At 47.0% G+C, this 22,192-nt stretch overlaps 1 protein-coding gene across 1 annotated transcript in view; it reads right to left on the bottom strand.

Moving 5' to 3' along the window:
- Positions 1 to 1,033: 1,033 nt before the first annotated feature.
- Positions 1,034 to 22,192, bottom strand: part of LOC144953351 (myelin protein zero-like protein 1) — a 56,501-nt gene continuing 35,342 nt past the window's right edge. Inside the window, exons 3-8 of the mRNA XM_078883917.1 lie at positions 21,943 to 22,144; positions 11,845 to 11,868; positions 11,396 to 11,422; positions 9,493 to 9,519; positions 7,728 to 7,810; positions 1,034 to 3,809 (exon numbers count right to left, since the gene is read on the bottom strand). Of these exons, the coding sequence (XP_078740043.1) occupies positions 7,734 to 7,810; positions 9,493 to 9,519; positions 11,396 to 11,422; positions 11,845 to 11,868; positions 21,943 to 22,144 (357 nt within the window). The 3' untranslated portion in view covers positions 1,034 to 3,809; positions 7,728 to 7,733. The remainder of the gene's footprint in view (positions 3,810 to 7,727; positions 7,811 to 9,492; positions 9,520 to 11,395; positions 11,423 to 11,844; positions 11,869 to 21,942; positions 22,145 to 22,192) is intronic.

Below are 22,192 nucleotides of genomic sequence, written 5' to 3'. Positions count from 1 at the left end.
CCACCACCCGACACAGCCAATTAGTGAGGTTTGTCACGTGCAACTGAATGTGCCAATTTAGTTACGAGTCCAATTCAGTCCAGAATCATTGTCACGATCAAGATTGCACCGCTTTCAAAGTGATGCATGGGTTATTCGCCCCCTGCCTATCTTTCCCCGATGATTTGTTCTGTTTGTAACCAACCAGCGTCGATGCAGGTCGTTAACTCGATTCGTAAACGTCAACTAGTGGGGTTTCTCCGGTGGTGCTGCTGCTGAAGTCACTAATTTGCACCTTTTGTTCCACGTGACAAACCTCACTTATTGGCTGTGTCGAGTGATGGTGGTGGGTTCATGTACGCGATCTGACCCAAGCACCTTGGATTATGAACACGCACGTCCGTTCGCTACACTCGTTTCTTTGTCTGCTTTCATTTCAGGTTCAAGGTTGAAGCAATCACTTCTCTATACACAGATTCGGAATTGTATCCCCGCCCCTTCCTGTTTAGGACGCCGTGGTGGCTGGGAGATGTTACCTCCCTTGCCTGGTATGCAGGAGGACGTGGGTTTGATCCCGACCCTGATGACGCCTGCTGCTGTATATTTGGAGTCTACGCGTCTCGCTCTTCCCGCGGTGGTCACTGCGTGCATTTGTCTCCAGGTCCTCTGGTTTTCCCTGCACATTTAGAATCAACATCACGCATTCGCAGGAATTTGCCTGTCGCTATTAATTTCTACGTGATGATAAGCCACTTCGTTGAGCTATCATTCGTGATGGCCAGGTTGCTTCTGAAGGAGAGCTGCATTGCAGTTCTGTAGGCCTTACACTTTGTATAATAAAAGTTTGTTTAATGTCTCTCTCTCTATATATCCATGCATTTAAGAGTATTTGGCTGCCGCTATGAATTCCCACACGATGATGGTGATGATGATAAGCATCTTGGTTGATAAGCCTCTTGGTTGATAAGCCTCTTGGTTGATAGCCAGGGTCGCTCCTGAGAGAGCTGCTAACATAAACAGTTTCAGTTGAGTGAACCCCCAACTCCGAAAAGACTCCGAGGCAATTTTTTATTTTGTCAATCGTCAAGCAACACAAGCACGGACAACGAATAGGCCAGGCACGTTGTGGAAATCGTCGCATTGTGAAATGTACCATAGCTATAATAAAAGTTCGATATTGCACTGAGCCTATAGCAGATAAGGGTTATCTCCTATTCGACCTTCAGTGGTGGTTAGTGCAAATATCTTATCGTGGGACTAAATCACCCCCAGGTGGTGTGCCCGGTTCTCACTGTAGCCGATTGGGTTTACGCAGACACGGCCCAAACACATCACAACACAAACATGAAAACGTATATTAAAATAACTTAATCGTATATCATGGGAAATTGCGAGAGGTTTAATCACATAGCTTATCTTTGGTATGGTGTCAAAGCATTAGGAGTTCAGCGAAATGGCTCCCTTTAGAATTGCCAACGCATTGCTTAGCAAGTGGTTGAAATCCACGTTACAGCAACAGCGGGTTGCCGCGGTGGCTAGGAGGTGTTGTCTCCCTCGCCTGGTATGCAGGAGGTCGTGCGTTCGATCCAGACCCTAATGCCTGTTGTATATTTGGAGTCTGCCTCTCTCTCTCTCTCCCTGTGGTGTCCACTGCGTGTTTTTTTTTCCGTGTCCGGGTTTTTCCCCTCCACATTTAGAATCAACGTCACCACGCGTCTAGTAAATTTGGCTGCTGCGGAAATTGCCACGCGACGATGACGATAATCAGTCACTTCGTTGAACTGCTCTAATTTGTGATAGCCAGGTTCACTTCTGAAAAAGAGCTAAATAGCTCAGTGGGGCATGAGCTGGTTAAATAAAAAATAGTTTAGTATTAGTTTAGTTAGCTCAACCAAGTGGCTTATCATCGCGTGAATACGTAGAGACGTTGATTCTAAACGTGGAGGGGAAAACCCGGAGGACCCAGAGACAAATCCACGCAGTGACCACCACGGGGAGAAAGGAGAGACACAGACGCGTTAGTCTACAGCAGGCATTAGGGTCTGAATCGAACCCACGACCACTTGCACACCAGGCGAGGGAATTCACATATCGTTCATGCGGCTGATGGGATGTGTCAGATATGGCTGCATTGATTATGTGGAGAGATGCCTAGCCCGCCGCCTCTGTTGGATTAAATAGAATTTTACTTTACGTTGTGATATAATCAGACGTGCATTTGCTTATTTATTGGTTATCCAGACCGTCATTGTTACGGCTACTCTTCTTGTGATCCAACAGCGTTTGTATGTATGTTGTATGTATGTTGTACATATGTGTGTGTTGTATTATGTATGTTGTATGTTATGTGTATGCATGTGAACTTCTTTGGCACCGTGCATAACCATCCGTGTTCATTGTAGGTGCGGGAAGAGGACAACAAACTAAACAACAACAAGCAGCAGTTCTAAAGAAATGGGTTTGTCAATCAAGACGTTGAATTTAAAAGTGCAGGATAGCCCCCTGTGGCTTCCTACTATGGGAAGGGGAGACGGCGTTCCGGGCAGCCGCAGAAGCGCATCCGAAAGCGCCGCACGATGATGGCCACCAGAGTTCGCGTGATGGCCGTTTATGCTCCTTAACGAGGCCAGCGGTGAGGTGTTGTTGTGGCGAGCACTTTGTGTGTGCAATGAGCACCACTTTTATCATGGATTCGTCCTGCGTAGTCAGATATTTTTTGGCATCTGGTCATCATCGTCGTCATCACCACCATTTTCATGGTCCGGTAGCTTTTGCTTCAAAGCAGTGCATTATGAGATCCTCCTGTAGGATTATGCGTCGAACTAAACCCCTCCCCCCCCATAATTAAAAGGCACCGCAGTGGCGAGATGTTAACTCGGTCTGTCTTTCATCATCACGACGGTGGCGAGATGTTAACTAGCTCGCCTGGTATACAGGAGGTCGTGGGATCGATCCTGACCCTGACGATGGCTGCTGCCGCTGTATATTTGGAGTCTGCGTCTCTCTGTCTCTCTTTCATCATCACGATGGTGGCTAGGAGATGTTAGCTAGCTCGCCTGGTATACAGGAGGTCGTGGGTTCGATCCTGACCCTGACGATGGAAGCTGCTGTATAATTGTAGTCTGCATCTCTCTGTCAGGGGGTCGCTTGTGAACAAGAGCGACTACACAGCAGCTCGGCGGGGCCGTACAAGTGGTACAATAAACAAAATAGTTTGATAATAATAATAGGGTTGTTCCCCTTTTTTCCTGACAACAAAACTGAAAACTTTTTTTACGAGGAATCATGTCTGCATTAACCAAAAAACACACTCTGATAATATGATGCATTGTCCTTGAAACTGATTGGTCCACACCAGAGACGGCTTTCTTTTATTCCTTGTAAAAAGGTTTCAGTTTTGTTGCCAGAAAAAAAGGGTAAAAACCTATTATTATATTTTGGTCCTGGCAAAGGAGGCCTCGTGATGTAGATGCTTACCCTGAGCGATCATTACTCTGATAGTGCGTTGTCTTTTAACTGTACGCCTTTTGGCGATTTTTAAACCGTCATCATCTATATCCATTGCTTTAGAACTGCTGCTGCTTGTTGGTGTTGTTATAGTTTGTTTTCCTTCCCCGCACCTCCAATCAGCGTGTTTGGCTACATTCGGTGTCAAAGTTTAAAATACACACAACATACACACTACTATACACTACATTCTATGTATAACACATACGTACAACATGATTACACTTTACACACACGATACATACACCACACATATACTCGTGCTCTCGTGTCAAAAGCAGGGTAACGGAGATCACCAAAGCCTTCTTTGTTACCCCGGCTGCCTGTGAATGAGAATGGTTTGAAAGCGTTTTTGTTGATGTCAACATCATTGTTTGTTTAAATAAATACACTTTTTTTATTTTGGCAGGTGGCAGGCCACCGAGCTGTCTTTCCGCGTTCACCTCTGTGGGTCTCTACAGTTCTCTGTGGGTCTGTGGATCTCTATGGGTCTTTGTGTTTCTGTGCGTATATGGTTTTCTGCGTTTCTGTGTGTCTCTGTGGGTCTATACGGGCCTTAATGGGTCTCTATGCGTCTCTATGCATCTCTATGGGTCTCTGTGTTTCTGTGGGTCTCTATGGGTTTCTGTGTCTCTGTGGGTCTCTATGGATCTTTATTGGTCTCTGTGTATCTCTATGTATCTTTATGTAGCTCTATAGGTCGCTATGCATCTGTATGTCTCTGTGTATCTCTATATGTCTCGGTGTATTTCTATAGATCTCTACATATCTCTTACTCTGTGTCTATATGCATCTCTGAGTCTCTATGTATCTCCACGCGTGACAGAATTTGGCTGCTTCTAAGGCATCATATGTGATCTCGTCTCGTGTAGATTCACAAAGCAGCACCGGCACTTTATCACAATTATACATCATCATAAACTTGTACTTTGGATGGTATTGGTTAAAATGTAGTGGTAGTGACTGGGGTTGGGGTAGTGACAGGGGCTGGGGTGGTGACAGGGGCTGGAGTAGGGATAATGACATTGACACAGAGTGACACTCAGACACACAACAAGAACAACCGCCATTCGTCATTAAGTGGTGGTGACGTCACCACGGTGCTTGTGCCAGGCTATGTGCACGTTAAGGCCATGTGAAGTGTCGAATACCTGCTGGCAGGAGGTCACGGGACAGACCCAGGTGCCATGAGTTGCTTTACTGAGATGACTGGCCGATGCACCACCTGTGCCCCCGACTGTGCATACTTGCTGTGTTTTAGCCACCCGGCGCACTGCTCGTTGTTGTGAGCATCGCTCCCCGGCCCTCCATTGCTGTTGGAGGGCAACTGCCTCCAACTGCCAAGTAGCGTCCTTCACGAGCCTCCTCCACAGAGGCCGATCATGACACGGCTGGTACCAGTCATCGGCAACTACACTCAGCTCCACATCCTCTTGTGCCACATCAAACCCATTTCTTCTCTAGCCCGTGCCACGCCCATTTAGCCCCCTCTATCCGGCTGAACAAAATATATTTAGGCATACGTGCAACATGACCCAGCCAACACAGCCTTGCCTACCGGAGCTCACCGATCTTTAAATGATTTGTGAGCTCCTCACACAATCCAGCTTGGTTAAATCCAGGATGGATCGTAGTTCGGCTAGCCTAAATGTTTCTAACCAGCAAAGATGTTTCAATAGGGGGGGTCCACGTTTCGCAAGCGTAGAAAAGAGAGGGCAAGAGAAGACCCGAAGCTTCGTTCCAGAGCGACAGACCAGGTAGCTTCCACACAGTGGTATGCAGTCAATGAAAAGATAATGCCGCTCGACTGATTTGAGGTGAGACCTCTGCTTTCAAACCGAAGCTGGTCATGAGCACACTTCCCAGGTATGGAAAACTCTCCAATCTCTCCATAATTTCCCCATCACCAATGAGGAACTGAGGGTGTGGAGTGTTTGATGGCACAACATACCCAGGCAGGTGTTTAGTTTTAGTGGGGCTGATGGTAAGGCCCCACCTTTTCATGGCACACTCAAGGTTCATCAGCAGCACCTCCAACTGCTCCTCTGAGCAGCAATCGCCAAATCATCAGCATACATAATGTTGATGATCCTCCCATTGTATCTATACAATATGGAAATTCCTCCTGTACAGCCATCGAAGGCTTCACGAATTATGTGGTCAAAACATATGTTACATAATGTGGGAGCCAGAGGACATCCCTGTCGCACCCCAATGTGAACAGGCAATGGTTCCGACTCCCAGCCACGTCGTTTTACCCGGGCCTGCCCACAATCATGAATGTCCTTAATGATTGTGAGCACAGTCATGGCCCCGGAAGCACGAAGAACAACCCAGAGCCCAGGCCTACTGATGGTTTCATAGGCCTTGACCAGGTCAATAAAGCAGAGATGTAGGCCCTGTTGGAATTTCCTACACCTCTGCTGTAGTAGACGGACAGAAAATTTGGCATCTGTGCAAGGCCACCCTTTCCTGAAACTACCTTGGGGTTTAGCAAGCCTCTCCTTCACCCCCATTTTGCCTCGCGATGTTATCCAGGCTGAGGGATTTCCCCTCCCCCAAGACCTCAGAAATGCTCAGAAAATCTGCACACATTTCTTTCCCCTAATGATGGTGATAGGTGTGGTGCTGAAAGTTACTTTTTTAATGGAGTTAAACAGTGATTTGTGATCGCGGACTGCTGAGACAGACTCCATCTCCTCAGCAACCCGCGACCACCCATCCTTGCAGCGTATCATGGCTCTCCAAACCTACGAGCGAATGCTGCAGGAAACCTCTTTCTCCGACATGGGATGCTGTAGACAGTGTTAGTTAGGCCTGTCGCTTTGCTCAGCCAGCCGGAACACCACCTCCATCAGCCAAAATGGCTGGAAGGTTTAGACCGTGTACCCAAAGCAGCCATTGTAGCTTTATGAGGCACAGTCCTAAACCTTACTCATTTCCCCTCGGCATCAGGAGGAGGGGACGATGCCAACCCCAACTGCAAGAGATGAAGAAATTCTTGCTAGCAAATTTCATCAGCTAGCTGAGACCAGGCCACTGTGGGTTTGAATGGGTTCCTAGATGTACACCTACCACCAAAGTGGAAGAATGGCAAGCGCATCTTACAGATGACAAGCCGATGGTCAGTGGGCAGATCAGCTCCACGGTAGGCGCTGGTGTTAAGGACATTCGCCCGTATCCACTGTTTTGTCACTATATAGTCTAGCAGATGTTCTTGCTTGGACCCAGAATGCATCCATGATGTTGTATGGATGCGCTGATGCTGGAACAGCGTGTTGGTAATTACATCCCCAATGGACTGCACAAGAGTCTAGCAGCCTTCCACTGTTGTTGTTGAGCTGATCTGGCCCCATGCCTTCCAATCACTCCAGCCCAGATGCCAGCATCATGACCAACTCAGGCATTAAAGTCTACCAACAGGATGACTCTATCCCGAAGGGCCACTTTAGCTAGCACCTGTGACAGGAGGTCATAGAAGGCATTAGCCTTGCCTGCATACCTCTACTGATGTTCGTCTTCGGTGGGGGCAAAAGTACCCACCACAACCATTCCTCCGCCTCTGGCTGATGGAAAGATGAGCCCACAGTAGCCTGGGGCTTACAGCTTCCCACAGCTCACAGGCCATGCTCCTACGCCCCCATCATTATTTTGTTCAGAAGAAGAGCCACTTCCTGTTGTTTAGCAGTCTCCTTCCCGGAGTAGAGGATTGTCCACCCCTCATGGTGGCAGGAGCCAGGGCCAGTCCACCAGACCTCCAGAATACCACAGATATCCAGGCAGCACTGGTCCAGTTCCCGACAGAGGAGTGGCAGCCTCTCCCTCAACAGTGAACATTCGAACATTCCACGTGGGCAGCCGCAGCGTCTTTTTGCGTTTCTGGAGGAATCCCAAGGGTAATGATTCAGTCTCCTGGCTTTTGTCGAATGCTGTTTGGCCAGGAGACGTCATAGACGTCTGTCTCCCCGGGGCCTCCGGCACAAGCTTAGCTAGATATTAATCGCGTGGTTTTGTGGTAATTAATTGAAGGTGGATGGGTTATAAGCCCCTCACACTCATCTAGAGCCCCCATTTGGCCGCTGTGGTGGCTACAAGTGCCATGAGGGGAATAGCCGATTTTGGAATTGGCCTCCCCTGCATGGTGTTGCTCACATTCACCACAGCATTACCATCCTGCGCACACACAGGACACACACATGGACACATAAAGAGACACATAGAGACACACAGGGGGTCCTTACTTGTATCTAGCCGTAGGCTGTTCCTCTAGCCAATGGAATCGGCAGCAATAGCAACAGCAGCAGACAGTTGACGTCATGTGACCCTGAAAGACAAATATCCCCCATGTAGCCTTTAACAGACTGTAGAGACAAGGGCTGTTATTGCGCAGCACCTATGAAGGTAGTGATGATGATGGTGGTGGCGGTGATTCATTCAATTTTTTTTTTAACTCGCCACCGCTAAACCAGGTACTCATTTGAGGCTGAGTCGACCTAGGAGGCCCAGAAATGGTTCAGATAATCGTCACTGGTGTTGGTCATGAGCAGAAAACAAACTCGGGTCAATGAGTTCGTAGTCCAGCGTGCTAACCACTACACTCCCGCCACTATAACCACCACTACCACCACCACCACAATCGCCACTACCACCACCACCATCACCATCCCAGTCAGGGGTGCCACGGTGGCTAGATGTTAACTCTCTCGCCTGGAATACAAGAGGTCGTGGGTTCGATCCTGACCCTGACGCCTGCTGTATATTTGGAGTTTGCATGCCTCTCTCCCCGTTGGCATGTGGATTTTTCTATGGTTCCTCCGGGTGTTCCCCTCCACGTTTAGAATCAACGTCACACGTTTAGTCATTTGGCTGCTATACATTTCCACATATTTCTAAACGTGGACAGATAAAACCGGAAGACCAGGAGACAAACCACACCGACTAGGACGGTTGGCTGTGTACGGCGCGAAAGAAGTTCGACGTACAACATTACACGACACACCACTTCGTTGAGCTAATCATTTGCGATAGCCAGGGTGGCGGCTTCTGAATACAAGTTCTTCGCAGCTCAGTGGGGCCTTACGCTTTGGTAAAAAAAAAATTTGTCATCTACAAATGTTACGGGAAATGAGCACAGGAAGTGGCAGCAGGTGCCTCTGTGCGATAACAACGCTCGAATCCATGACAAGTCAAACCGCCGAACCCACCACCAGTGACTTTTGAAACACCCCCAAAACCCACTGAGGGGTTTTTCCCCCAAAATGAATTCCGGGCAAGCAAACTTGATGCTTGATGATAAATCTAACGGTTGTTCAACTAAAAACTCCGCCATTGCGAAATGGGGTTTTAAAGGATGCTTCTTCGTCCTCCTGGCCCTGATTCCAGTCGGTATTTGTGTTTCCTAAATGAAAACTTATTACAACTCGACATTGTTTTTTTGTCACCGTGTGTAAGGCCAACTGAGCTTGTTAGTTTCTTTTTCAGAAGCGACCTTTCAAAAATGGCTTTCACAAATGATAGCTAAACGTAGTGGCTAAATTATCATCGTCATTGCATAGAAATGGATAGCAGTAGCCAAATACTCTAAACACGTGGTGACGTCGATTCTAAATTATTAGGGGAAAAACCGGAGGACCCGGACAAAGATCCACGTGACCATGGGGAGAGAGAGACGCGAACTCCAAATATACAGTAAGCGTCAGGGTCGGGATCGAACTACCGACGACCTCTTGTATTCTAGGCAAGGTAGTTAACATCTCACCACTGTGGCTAAACGCATAGATACCCATAGAATAGATAGAAACCTATTATTTTTGTCTTTCGGTGACTTCACCGGAAATGGTGCTGTCCACCCACCCCCTCGTTTTCCACAGTGTCGGCCTTCATAGGCGCTTCTGCTGCTACTCGCTACTACAAACAACACTTCCCCAACAGCCTTTTAAGGCTACACAGGGGATCTTTGTCTCTGTAGGCAGAAGTAGCGCCGCAGTGAAATGAGCTTTCACTCACCACTTCCTTTGTTGCCAGAATCTCTCTCTGTAGACACAAACACAGACAGACACACATCATGCACACAGAGACACATCACGCGGATGATGAATCACACGATGTAGCCATCGCGAAGTCTCATTCAGATGATGCTGGATGCAATTACCAGTGAAATGTCACTGTACTCAAATTGTAACTGTTGTGGATTTATTCTCCAACACACCAGTGGGTTGAAGTGGTAACTAATTGACGCGTTGTTCACGTGACAAACCCAAAAACCTTTATTGTGAATAATATTGGTTGTTAAAGCCTCGTTGCTAAACTATCTGTGTGTGAGTCACAAACACACTGTGAACTTCCCTGCTTAAGCCCTGTTTGCGTGACGAATGGACACATCTGGAGGCCATTACAGAGAACAGTGGTGCAGTCATCTGAGGCCAAATCTGGTCTCTGCCTAAAACCAAAAAGTACAAACTGGTTTTATTTCACCAGGTGTAAGGCCCCACTGAGCAAATGTGTAGCTCGTTTTCAGAAGCGACCCTGGACCATCGCAAATGATGTCAGAGTCAGAATGTTTATTTAGACTGCAGGAGGAGGAATCCGAGGAGCTATGAAGCTCTTTTGTCACAGATGTCTAGTAGGGGCACAGGGGCAATAACGTTACAATAAGCACACGATACACAATCACGATAGGAGTGCAACGTACAAGAAAGGAAAACGAATCATGCAAAAACATATAAATACAACACTGAACCATCCCCATTGTACCAGGCAAAGCCCACCGAGTTATTAATTTATTTTTCAGAAGCGACCTGGCCATAACAATGGATAGCTCTACCAAGTGGCTTATTATCACCACGAGGCCAAATACCCTAAACACGTGGCGACATCGATTCTAAGTAATATTTAAAAATACTTTTTTTTAAACACGCTTTTATGAAAAGTACCGTACGAGTAATGGCAGAACTCCACAACTCCAGGAAGTGGCCGCACAGCTTGCCATAACGCAAGGGGCTGTGGTGATTTACAGCCAACGTTAGTTGAGCGTGGACAATTATACCCAAGCCGAAACATAAGATATAAAAAAGATTGTTTAAAAAAATGTTTTTGATGGAATATAGTATTATCATCAGTAAGACATAAGTATACCAAGTTCGCAGTCGATACCACATTGGGAAGTGGGTTAAAATAGAGTTACAAGATTTGAGGATACGACAACAACAACAAATATAAGCGCGTATATACCGGAGGGCACGGAGAAAAATCCATGCGACCATGGGGAGGGAGACATGCCAACTCAAATATACAGCAGTATCAGGGTCGGGATCGAACCCACGCCTCCTGTATACCAGACGAGGTAGTTAGCGTCTCGCCAACGTTAAGGCAGCCAGCCTGCTAGCTTGGTGGTTGGGTGACCCATGAGGTCTCAGGGTGTGCGGTTTGGCCTTGATATTATGTCGAGGGCACCTCCAATTATGACGGTTGGCTAGGTACGGTACAAAATAAGTTCAACACACATACATAGACTCATATCGAGACCCAGAGACTCATCACACAGGGAGCCCTAGACTCGCACAGAGACCCATAGACTCACACAAATAACCAGACTCACAGTGAGAGACACAGACTCACACAGAGACCCACAAACTCACACAAAGAACCATAGACTTACACAGATACCCATAAACTCACCACCACACAGATACCCATAGACTCACACAGAGAGACACAGACTCACAAAGAGACCCATAGACTCACACATAGACTCATAGTTTGTTGTTCTTTACCTCGCATCTCCAATTAGCACAAATAAGTTCAATATACAGTTTTGTTTATTACATGGATACAAACGTGGGAAGGAGAGGCTACGATGTGAGTGTGTTTATGTTTGCATCGTGCTGTGTTGAAACTGGGCACCACTCACCGCTTCCTTTGTGGGAGGAATCTTTCTCTGGAAACAGAAACACATCGGAGACACATCACGTGGACGGTAAATCACGCGGCATACCCATAGGACAATTCATTTCGGTTTCTTTGAAATTAATTTGTGTGTCCTTATGTCTGCAGCCAACACAGCCTTGCCTGCCAGAGTAGCTCACCGATTGGAATGTGTCTACATCATTCAAGGATCTGTGAGCTCCGCACACAATCCAGTCTGCTTAAACCCAGGATAGATCATAGGCAGGCCAGCCTGAATGTTTATAACCGGTGCAGATGTTCCATTAGGGAGGTTCACGTCAGGAGACGTCATGGACGCTTGTTACCCTGGGGCCTCCGGCACAAGCTTAATTAGATTTTTATTTCGCGATTTTGTGGCACACACATGCACAGACACATGCACACACACGCATGCATGCACGCACACACACGTACCTGTTGGAATCCTGGTTGGAGACGCTGAAACAACACAACGACAAGAACATATAAATCGTTATTAGTGTTTATCACACTTAGTCCACAGCACTGCCTGGCAATTAAACATTACTGTCCGTATGTATCTACGTATGTTTAACTTATTTGGTACTGTACGTATTCAAATTGAGTAATCGGAGGTGCGGGGGAAGAACCAGAAACGAAACACAACAACAACAACAATCTGCAGCAGTTCTAAAGCAATGAGTTGATGACGATGGTGAAGATGATGTTAAAGTCCATCATAGCTCCCAGTGGCTTCCTAAAATCGGTAAGGAAGAACGTTCCAGACGGCCGCAGAAGCAGCAGCACATCTAATTGGCTTTCTGGAGGTGGCGGGTTTAACGACACATATATTTACGCGATCTAACACAAAAAAACCTCTATTATGGTTCTGTAGTGTATAGTGTATAGTAGTGGGTAAATGGTTGTTGTGAGTTTCAAGTTGATTTTGTTTTAAAACTACAAATAGACTGTTTTTAATTACCAGATATAAGGCCCGCAACTGGGCTGCTGTTTAACTCTTTTTCAGAAGCGACTTCATTGAGCTGCCATCACAAATGATAGCTGCTCAACGAAGTGGGTTAATCATCAGCATCATCACCTGGACATCGATAGCAGCACCTACATACTCTAAACGCGTGTTTCTAGAGGTTCGTAGAGGCCCATACAGACACCACTGAGATCCACAGACTCGTATAGAAACTCACAGAGACCCACTGAAACCCATACCCATAGAGACCCAGAGACTCACAGATACCCAGAGACTCATGGAGATCCATAGAGACCCATACTCACAGAGATACATACTCATAAAGACCCAAACTAAATTTTTTGTACTATTTTATAATTCCTGTCTTTGCCAGGCAAACGTTTAAAAAATATATAATAATGAACCTGATATGATTTTTGACAATTTGTATCTACGATCAGACACAAACAACTACTCCAAACATTAGTTTTTTTTCCGAAAAATAAACTAAAATAGTTGACGACTTGATTCAACATCTTATATTTAAAGACGTACCCTTCGAAAACTGCTCAATTTGAAGATTCCGTTCTTTTTTGTATTAGACAAAACAAAAATGTATTAATGTAATAGTCTACACGAGGGGAAGCTCTCCTATATTTTTTTTACCGTTGTCGAATTATTCAGATGTGAACATCACAAAATGCGGATTTTTTTCGTTCAAAACCGCTTGAATCTGAAATCTCAAAAACAATAAAAGATAGAACCCAACTAATGATTCTCACTGTAGTTTTATTTGCCATCTAACGCTATCTTATCTAACTAAAAAACCCAAAATCTTATATTTTGAACGGTTTCTGAATGACACCAGGAACAACACGTGTTTATGGGTCACTTAAAATCGAGATTTGGGGGCCTAAAAAAAAAAAGAAAACTCTCGGATTTTCAGATTGTTTATGTTGTTTGTGTCATAAAAGCTACATGTGTAGCAAATTTCAGCTTTCTACCTAGTCGGGAAGTACTTACCCCTAAAGGTTTTTGAGGCATACAGATTAAGGTCTCTATTGGGAAAGATTTTACCAGGAAAGGAACACTGGGGCTGTGTAGCTCTTTTTTCAGAAGCGACCTGGCCATGGTAAATGAGAGCAGCTCAAGAAAGTGGCTTATCAAGTTGGAATTTACAGCAGCAGCCACATACTCTAAACGCGTAGATACATGTACATTTAGTGTATAGTCTATATAGTGTAGAATGCAGTAGTTTAGCCTATAGAAGTATTAATAATACACATATAATAGCCCAGATCTGTCCTTCTGTGACTGTGAATAACACCCCCAGATTGGTTGAAGTGCGTCACGTGACCACGAGCCAGCAGCCAACCAGAGGTGTGCCCCTCCCAAACATGCACGCTCCCGGATTGGTTGAAATGCGTCACGTGACTGCGAGCTGGCCACTTCCTGTTGTGGTGCGCCCCGCACCTCGGAGGCCCGAGAAGCAGCAACATCATGGCCACAACGCCGGAGACGCAGCCACGGAAAGCTGAGGGTCGATCCAGTCACACACGGCTCACTCGTACACAATCGCATGCAGCTCAGAGGAGACGGGTGAGTCAGAGTGAGGCAGAGCCGTGCTCTGTCCACTGCTGCCCTGAGGGACCCCCGTGCTCTCCGCTGCTGGCTTGAGGGAGAGCCGCGCTCTCTCCACTGCTGCCCTGAGGGAGAGCCGTGCTCCGTCCACTGCTGCCCTGAGGGAGAGCCGTGCTCTCTCCACTGCTGCCCCGAGGGAGAGCCGTGCTCTGTCCATTACATTAGTACTCGAGGTTTTTGGTGCTTAAATCCACTGCTGGATGAAGGCCCATCGCACGCTGTGCGAGTGGATCGTAAGGATTTACTTGACCAGTCTGTTAGGGGCCGCCGCACGCTGTGCTTGTTGGGGGGTGCCGCAGGCTGTGGTTGTTCAGGGCCGCCGCAGGCTGTGGTTGTGCGGGGGCGCCACAGGCGCACTACTTTATCTATCTTTGTATGACGAGTATGATGAACGCTTGAGAAAGAGAGAGAAGAGCGAGGAGAGGCCAAGGAGAGGCGGCCCACTCTTCTCTCTCTATTTGCCTTCATCATGTTCCTTAAAGATATTTCCACTTCCAGTAACAAATTATGGACGAGGACGAAGATGCCATCGCAAAAAAGCATCGAAAGGCAAACGAACGAAAGCAAAGATGGTTGGCCAAGCAAAGTCAGGAGTCGCTCGAGAGAATTCGTGCAGCACATTGTGAATCTCAACAATGTTGCATCAATCGACAAACTGCTGAGCAATCGCAGCGTGAAGCAGATGCCGCAGCTCATCGACTTGGAATCGTGGCAGAAAACCCTAAACAATCGCTGTCGCGGCGTGCAGTGTTCATTCAATCATCACTTAGTTCCAGGGCGTCAGAAACAAGCGATCCGCAATTAAGTCATCAATTTCGATGACAATCGAGTAGAGGCGCACAGTAGTAGTGCACTGAACATCATCTGCCAATTCTGCAACTCGAGGAACTTCATTCCAGGATTTTTCTGTTGCGTGTAGTCACTTTAAGATGTTTCTTGTTCATGTTTTTGTTTGTTGCAGTTGCACCTGATTCAAGAGCCGCATGGCTCACAGGGTTATACCTAATAAATGAAACTGAAATGAAACTTAATCTCAGAACGCCCTGTTGATCGGAAATTCACTTCGTGCTGCCTTAAGGGCAAATTCAAGTTGCCAAAGGACATCAATGGAGTTGTGCTGGAAAATCCTGAGTTTCTCCGCACATTGCTGACTGACCCAACTCATCTGCATCCTCTCTTCCGCATCACATACGATCCTACAACAGCGTGGTCTGCTTCGTATCGATGGGAACGAAGATCGTCGATTTGCCAGGACGAGGCCCATATGTCTTCAAGGTTGACGGCCAGACATATCACCGCACATCTCACCTGCAGCCACTTGACAATCAAGCACCGCAGTACGTGCAGCTGTACGTGCTTGACAGCATGCACGCAACAGAGATCCATCAAGAGCACACCGCGAATGCTCAGTGTCGTCAACCTATCCTGGACGAAATTGATCGCTTTTTCCGCCGGCACAACAAATTCGCTAACAGCTACCAGTTGATGTGCGAAGTCGAAGCACGAGAAGTTGACCGGGCACTTCAAGCGGGAGAAGAAATTCCGTTGGTCAGCATGGTGCTGAGATGTGATTGTCAGTCGGATCAATTACGATACAACGCACCAACATCAAACGAAGTCGCGATGGTCTTCGTCAATGAGGATGGCGAGTCGCCGTTCGAGCGTGACATTCACATCTACCTGAGGAATCCACAGAATTCCAATCAGCAGTTCATCAACCTAAATATTTTTAGTACCAACATGGATCCCATGACGTACGCGATTCTGTATCTGTACGGTGAGCCCAGATGGCAACCGAACTGGCAGTGCGAGGCTTACGAGGGAGCACAACTGAATAGAGTTCGGAACAATGTCAGCATGCTTCAGTGTAAAGGAGCTCAAAGAGCGATTCGAGGCAACTTCAATCCAGTCATGAGTGCCGGAAAGCTGACTCAACAATGGTTGGTGGATTCGTACCTGCAAATCGAGGCCAACAATCTCAACTACAATCGCAAAAATCAGCAGTGACTGCGAACAGAGCAGTACCAAGGTTTTGCAGACCACGTCGCAAACTTAGCCCAAAACGCAAACATTGCAGCTGGCGTCGCAGTCATCCTCCCTTCAAGCTTTGAGGGATCGCCGAGAAACATGCGCAAGCGATGCTATGTCGATCTTTGCGAGATGGGGTGCACCCAATCTCTTAATAACGTTCACCACAAATCCGAGCTGGCCAGAAATCACCGACAACCTTTGACCTGGCGAGCAGCCATCAACTCGACTTGACTTGGTGGCACATGTATTCAAAATAAAGTTGGATGCTCTGATCGACAATCAGATTAAACACGGCGTGTTTGGAGAATCTAAGGCGCACGTCTATGCCATCGAGTTCCAGAAGCAAGGCCTTCCACACGCCCACATCTTGGTGACTCTGCGAAATTCCAACGCGGGACCATTCACGACTGCACGAGATTGTCACGAGATGCATGATGCACGGTCGTGCGGCACTGCAAACCTACGCGCCCCCTGCATGAACGATGGAAAGTGCAGCAAGGAGTTCCCAAAAGTTTTCAACAACACCACAATCCGCAATGTGGGGAGAGTGGTGGGAAATCCGAGCCACCTGATTGGCCGGGAAGGCCAGTGGATCAGCGCCGAATTCTCTTTGATGTAGAGAACAATAAAAGGCGAGAGAAGGTAGAGATAAAGTTGGTCGTGTTCTGCTCAAGTCAGGATCGGAGCAGTCAGTTTGCCGGCCACTGGATTGTCTGTGAGACGAGTCTCAGCGCAGCCAGGCCCCACTCCCAGCGAGAACCTCGTGCAGCCTAGCCTCTCCTCGGCTTCCCGCACATCCGAGCCAAACCGTGAGTAGGTAAGATAAGAGTTGGGGTTTAGAGATTAATTCCAAGTAGACGAGGTAGGTCGGGTTTAGACCATCGGGAGATAGGTTAGCCTTGCCTTGCTGACTCAGACTGATTCGGGTAATAGTAGCTCGCAGACACACCGGGAATAAATCGTTAGTGATCGATAACAGCCTCGTGTGGTTTTTACGAGTGTGAGGAAAGTGCATGGTGGTGTGTGCGCTCACCGTAACGCGTGTGGTCAGTGCGTGGTGCCACGGTGGAAGAAACGCTGCACCCGAAGGACTCCGCGAGTGCGTGTTTCGTCCTGTGACCCCTGACCCCCGCGCTGTGTGCGTGCTTACACCAATCCCGAATATCCATCCCAACAGCCCTTTAAATCATCTCCAAAAAAAACCCAATCGGCTACGCGTATACGAGTGACGTCCCTGCCCTCTGACCCCTGACCCCCCGTTCCACGCGTGTGATTGGTGCGCGAGGTCGGGAGAGCGGAGACGTTGCGTTTGAGTGTCTGCGCATATACATGTGAGGGCTGTGGTGTGCCGAGGGTCTTCTACTAACGTTGGGAGGAGTGTGAGTGAGGAGCGAGGAATCAATTCCAGGCAGCCGAATCATGCCCCACAAACAGGACCCGAGGACTCGAGGGGCTGCGGCGCGAGGAGAGGAGCCGGAGAGCGGCAGCCCTCTCCCCGAGAACGAGGAGTTCAGCAGCAGCGGCTCTCACACGAGTGAGGAATCTGGAGGCGGCAGCCCTCCTCTGGTCAACCCCCCGCCGGGGGAGGACCCGGGGGCCAGCAGCCTCAACAGCTGCTCACCTCGAGCTCTCAATGTCCTGAGTGCATTGTCTTTGTGCTATTCACCTTTTGGCGTCCTCTGGTCTAACACTGTTTGAAACTAGGCTCTACTGAAAGCTCTCTCTGGTATGGACCAATCAGTTTCAAAGACAATGCATCATATACTACCAGAGCATGTTTTTTGTTAGCATGTTTACCACAAGCATATATGGTTAATCCAGACATTATTCCTTACAAAAGGTTTCAGTTTGGTGTTTAACATCTTAACACCTGTTTTATTGCCAGAAAGGGTAAAACCTATTTTTATATGGATGTTGTATGTATGTAGAACTTATTTGGCACCGTACGGAGATGACCGCGCTAATCAGAGGCTGTAAAGCCTCCTGGCGAGTCTGGGCTCATCCCCAACGCCCACCCAGCCAGATTTGCGATTTAATGAGGCAGTGCAACATATGGCCAATGGTTTTTTTGTTTAACAAGGTGATGAGTCTCATTTTCACGAGCGAGCAAGTTGGGGAACAGCTGAATGGGTGGGTGAGATAGTGAATGAGCGAGTGACTGAACAGGCGAGTGAGTGAATGAGTGAGTAGCTAAGTGAGTGAGTGAAAGGGTGAGTGGGTAAGTGAGCAAGTGAGTGCATGAGTAAGTGAGTGGGTGAGTAGGTGAGCGAGTGAATGAGTGGTTGAATGACTGAATCAATGGGTGGGTGAGTGAGATGGGTGAGTGGGTCAATGATTGAGTATGATGATAAGTTTAAGTTTAAAGCCGCTTACACGATGTAACACAATTTTTGTTCCTGGGTAGTAAGTTATTTCGTAATTGATTATGCCTAAAAAGTATAGAAAATGGCTATTGTTCCCCACAAACATTACTTTTGTGACCAGGACAGCTATATTCTAGATTTGAAGCTTTCGTGACTGCAAGGATTCATACTCTTAGTTTTTTCGGTAAAGTCACGTAGGTAAAAAATGAAATTCAAATTAATAAAAATAAAACAATAAAATCACGACGTTTCGGAGGCAACACAAGCTTCCGTCTTCAGGTGAAACCGTCACAGCAAAATATCTGTACCTTATATAGTGGTTAAGGGGGGAGAATGCTAAGAAACCCACTAGTAACATTAGCAAAAACGAACGCTCTGAACTCGAACTTAAAAAAGAGAGATGATATAGTCATCCTCTCGGCAGACAAAGGCAATGCCACGGTCATCATGGATAAAGAATCATACAACAACAAAATCCTGGACCTACTTAATGATGGTAGTTACTCCAAAATGAAAAGCGATCCTACTAACAGCCTAACGACAAAAACCAACAGTATCATCACTAGTTCGACTTCCCTAATCGAACCAACTAAACGTCCCTCTCTAAAACCCTCGGCTGCTAGACCTCCCAGACTCTATGGTCTTTCCAAGATCCATAAAGAAGGCACCCCGCTACGACCCATCGTGTCAACGATTAACTCCCCTACCTACAACTAGCCCGTTTTCTATCAGACACTCTACTTCCCTTCACAGGCAAGACCTCTTCGGCAGTACTCAACTCAACCCAACTAGTCTCTTTGGTCAAGGACATGGTACTATCTCCTGATGATATCCTCGTTAGTTTTGATGTAGTATCTCTGTTTACCAAAGTTCCAGTGCCTGATACCCTAACAATAATTGAGGACTTGGTCCAACATGGATTGAATTCGGATGTACCTGCGCTGGTTAGGCATTGCCTCACCAACACTTATTTTACCTGGAATGGCACCTTCTACAAACAGAATGAGGGTACCCCTATGGGCTCCCCCTTGTCACCAGTGATAGCCAACATGTTCATGGAAAAGTTTGAATCAGACACCATCCAGACATCCACACTGCATCCTTCCCTGTGGAAGAGGTATGTGGATGACACTTTCGTCATTTGGCCACATGGCCTCCCAGCATTGAACCACTTCTTGGACCACATCAATTCCAGACATCCATCCATCAGATTCACCATGGAAGTGGAGAAAGATGGCAAACTACCATTCTTAGATATTCTGTTTGAGAGGAGACCTGACGGATCCTTGGGACATTCTGTTTACAGGAAAGCCACCCACACAGATTCCTACTTGAAACCGGATTCTCATCACCACCCATCTCAAAATAATTCTCTCATCAAAACGCTATACCACAGAACTCATGGCATTTCTGACCAACACCACCTGGCCAGTGAATTGAGACATGTACATCGGGCCCTCAGGATGAACGGATACTCTGAACGCACCATCCGCCAAGCTGTTTCTCCCACCATACAGAAACAGCCACTTGAAACTCCGATCAAAACTGTCACGTTACCATACATAGCAGGCATGACCAAAAAGATCTCCAAAATTCTAAACAAACATAAGATCCAAGTCCGATTCAGTACAGTACATAAAATCCGTGATTTGATTCCATCTGTGAAGGATGTCATCCCTGACTTGCAATACCCTGGAGTCTATAAACTGAGTTGCAGCTGTGGTGACTGTTACATTGGGGAAACGAAACGCCATGTCTCTGATCGTGTCCGCGAGCACAAGTCAGATTTGAAACACGGCAAAATTGAGTCGTCTGCCGTTGCCGATCATTGCTACAACTCGGTGGGCTCTCATGAGATTGTTTTCTCCGAGACTAAGGTGCTCTGCAAGCCTTCTGGCTACCATCAAAGGGTTGTATATGAAGCCATTCAGATATACAAACACAGACATAATTTCAACCGTGATGATGGGTACAAACTTAGTAATCATTGGAAATATGTTATCAACCATGCAAAAAAGATTTAATTACACATTTTTGGACCATCTTATCTGACAGGCACTATTTTACTTCACCGAGTGTTAACATCCCTAACGTTTAACAGTACTCTTTATTGTCAGCCAACACTGGTATAAACATGGGCATTTCCGCTCCTTTTCTATTATGTACATCCACAGTTACTTGCGCAACACGTCCCTGACCACGAGTCCATTCATCCCACAGTGACTTGCGCACAAACAGCATAACAAAGAGCGGCTTAATCGTATCTAATTCATTTACCCACCCCCCCTCTCCCCCCTGCCTTCGATTTCTCCCTTGTCTCACGCGCAGCCCCCCTCCCTTTCTTATCTATGACCCACCCCCTCTCTCTCCGCCCTCCGCCGATCCCCCCTTTGTCTCACGCTCAGCAGTCGTTTATGATTCTTGGGCTACGCCCATTTCTACCATTTATAAGCAGCCTGCATCAGCAGCTTTCCTCCTACCTTATATCACTTCTTGTTGCAGCAGCTCTTTCTCCTTCGTCAGCAGTCCCCCTGTTGTGTTGATCTCACCTGATGATGGTTGCTTGTGTTGCGATCGAAACGTCGTAATCTATTATTTTCTACTTACGTGACTTTACCGAAAGAACCAAAGAGTACGAGTAAAAGATATATCCTTAACAGGCTGCCGGGGCAAGTGCTGGTAGCGAGCACATTTACGTGCGCCCCACATTTACATGACACATGTGCACACACTCACACTATACATCCTATGGGCCCCAATCCGTACCCTGGCAGGCACTCTACTATCATCATCCAGTGAGTTGCAACCACGGCACACAGACACTCGTTGCTGATACAGTGGGTTCAAGAACTTATGGCAATAGATAAGCAGCACAGCAGCAGGCCCTGCTATTTTAGCTACTCACACCACTGGGAGTAGCCAATATGAGTGTCGCAGTGGAAATTCTACAGCTGGATGTGTCATACTGCACGTGCAATCTCATTCAGACTCTACTAGTCTAGACTCTACTAGTCCAGCAGCTAGAGCTGAAATCTGTACTGTCTGAGGTAGCAAAAATTGAGTAAACATCGATTTATTTCCACGGCTAAAACGAGTGAATTACTGGAGAACCCCACTCATTTCAAAATGGCTATCACGTAGCTCAATGTGTTGTTGGCCACTTAAGGAAATAGGATAGCCATACAAATGGCTATTCATGTTTGTCACTAAGTCCGCAGCACTGCCCAGAAATTCCTATCCACGTTAAATCCAGACACTTGTTATCTAGCTTCTGCAATCACTATCCAGGCTCGAAACAGCTTAGCATCATTCAGAGTGATTTTGTCATAGATCAGGGCATGAATAGGTATCTAGGAATGAAGCTGTGTATTTAACAATGACGTAATTTATTGCGAAGATTTTGGAGTGTGCTAGAAGAAGTCTAAAGTATTCACAGCTGCATAGCAGGGCCTGTTGGGACAGAGACGCTTACACACGCAGCTGCACCGAGTCGCGTCTCCCCATCAGACTATTCACAAATACACATCAGAGACTCACAGACACTGCACTCACCAACAACAACGTCGAAGGATTCTTTGCCGACGTCAGCATCGGGCATATTCCTCACCTCACACCAGTATCTTCCATTGTCATTGTGCTGGACAGGATTAATGGAGAGTTGTAGAGATTTCTTGACCAGGTCAGCAATGCAGGACATGCGCATTTTAAAGGCATCAGGTATTTGCTTCATCGAGTTTTCTATATACTTGCAGATCTGCAAGACGAGAGACATGATTAGAGGGCGATGGAGTCACACCAGATG

The sequence above is a fragment of the Lampetra fluviatilis genome, chromosome 74 (assembly GCF_964198595.1).
Source record: "Lampetra fluviatilis chromosome 74, kcLamFluv1.1, whole genome shotgun sequence".
NCBI lineage: Eukaryota > Metazoa > Chordata > Hyperoartia > Petromyzontiformes > Petromyzontidae > Lampetra > Lampetra fluviatilis.
This window is presented reverse-complemented; position numbering and strand designations above follow the sequence as displayed.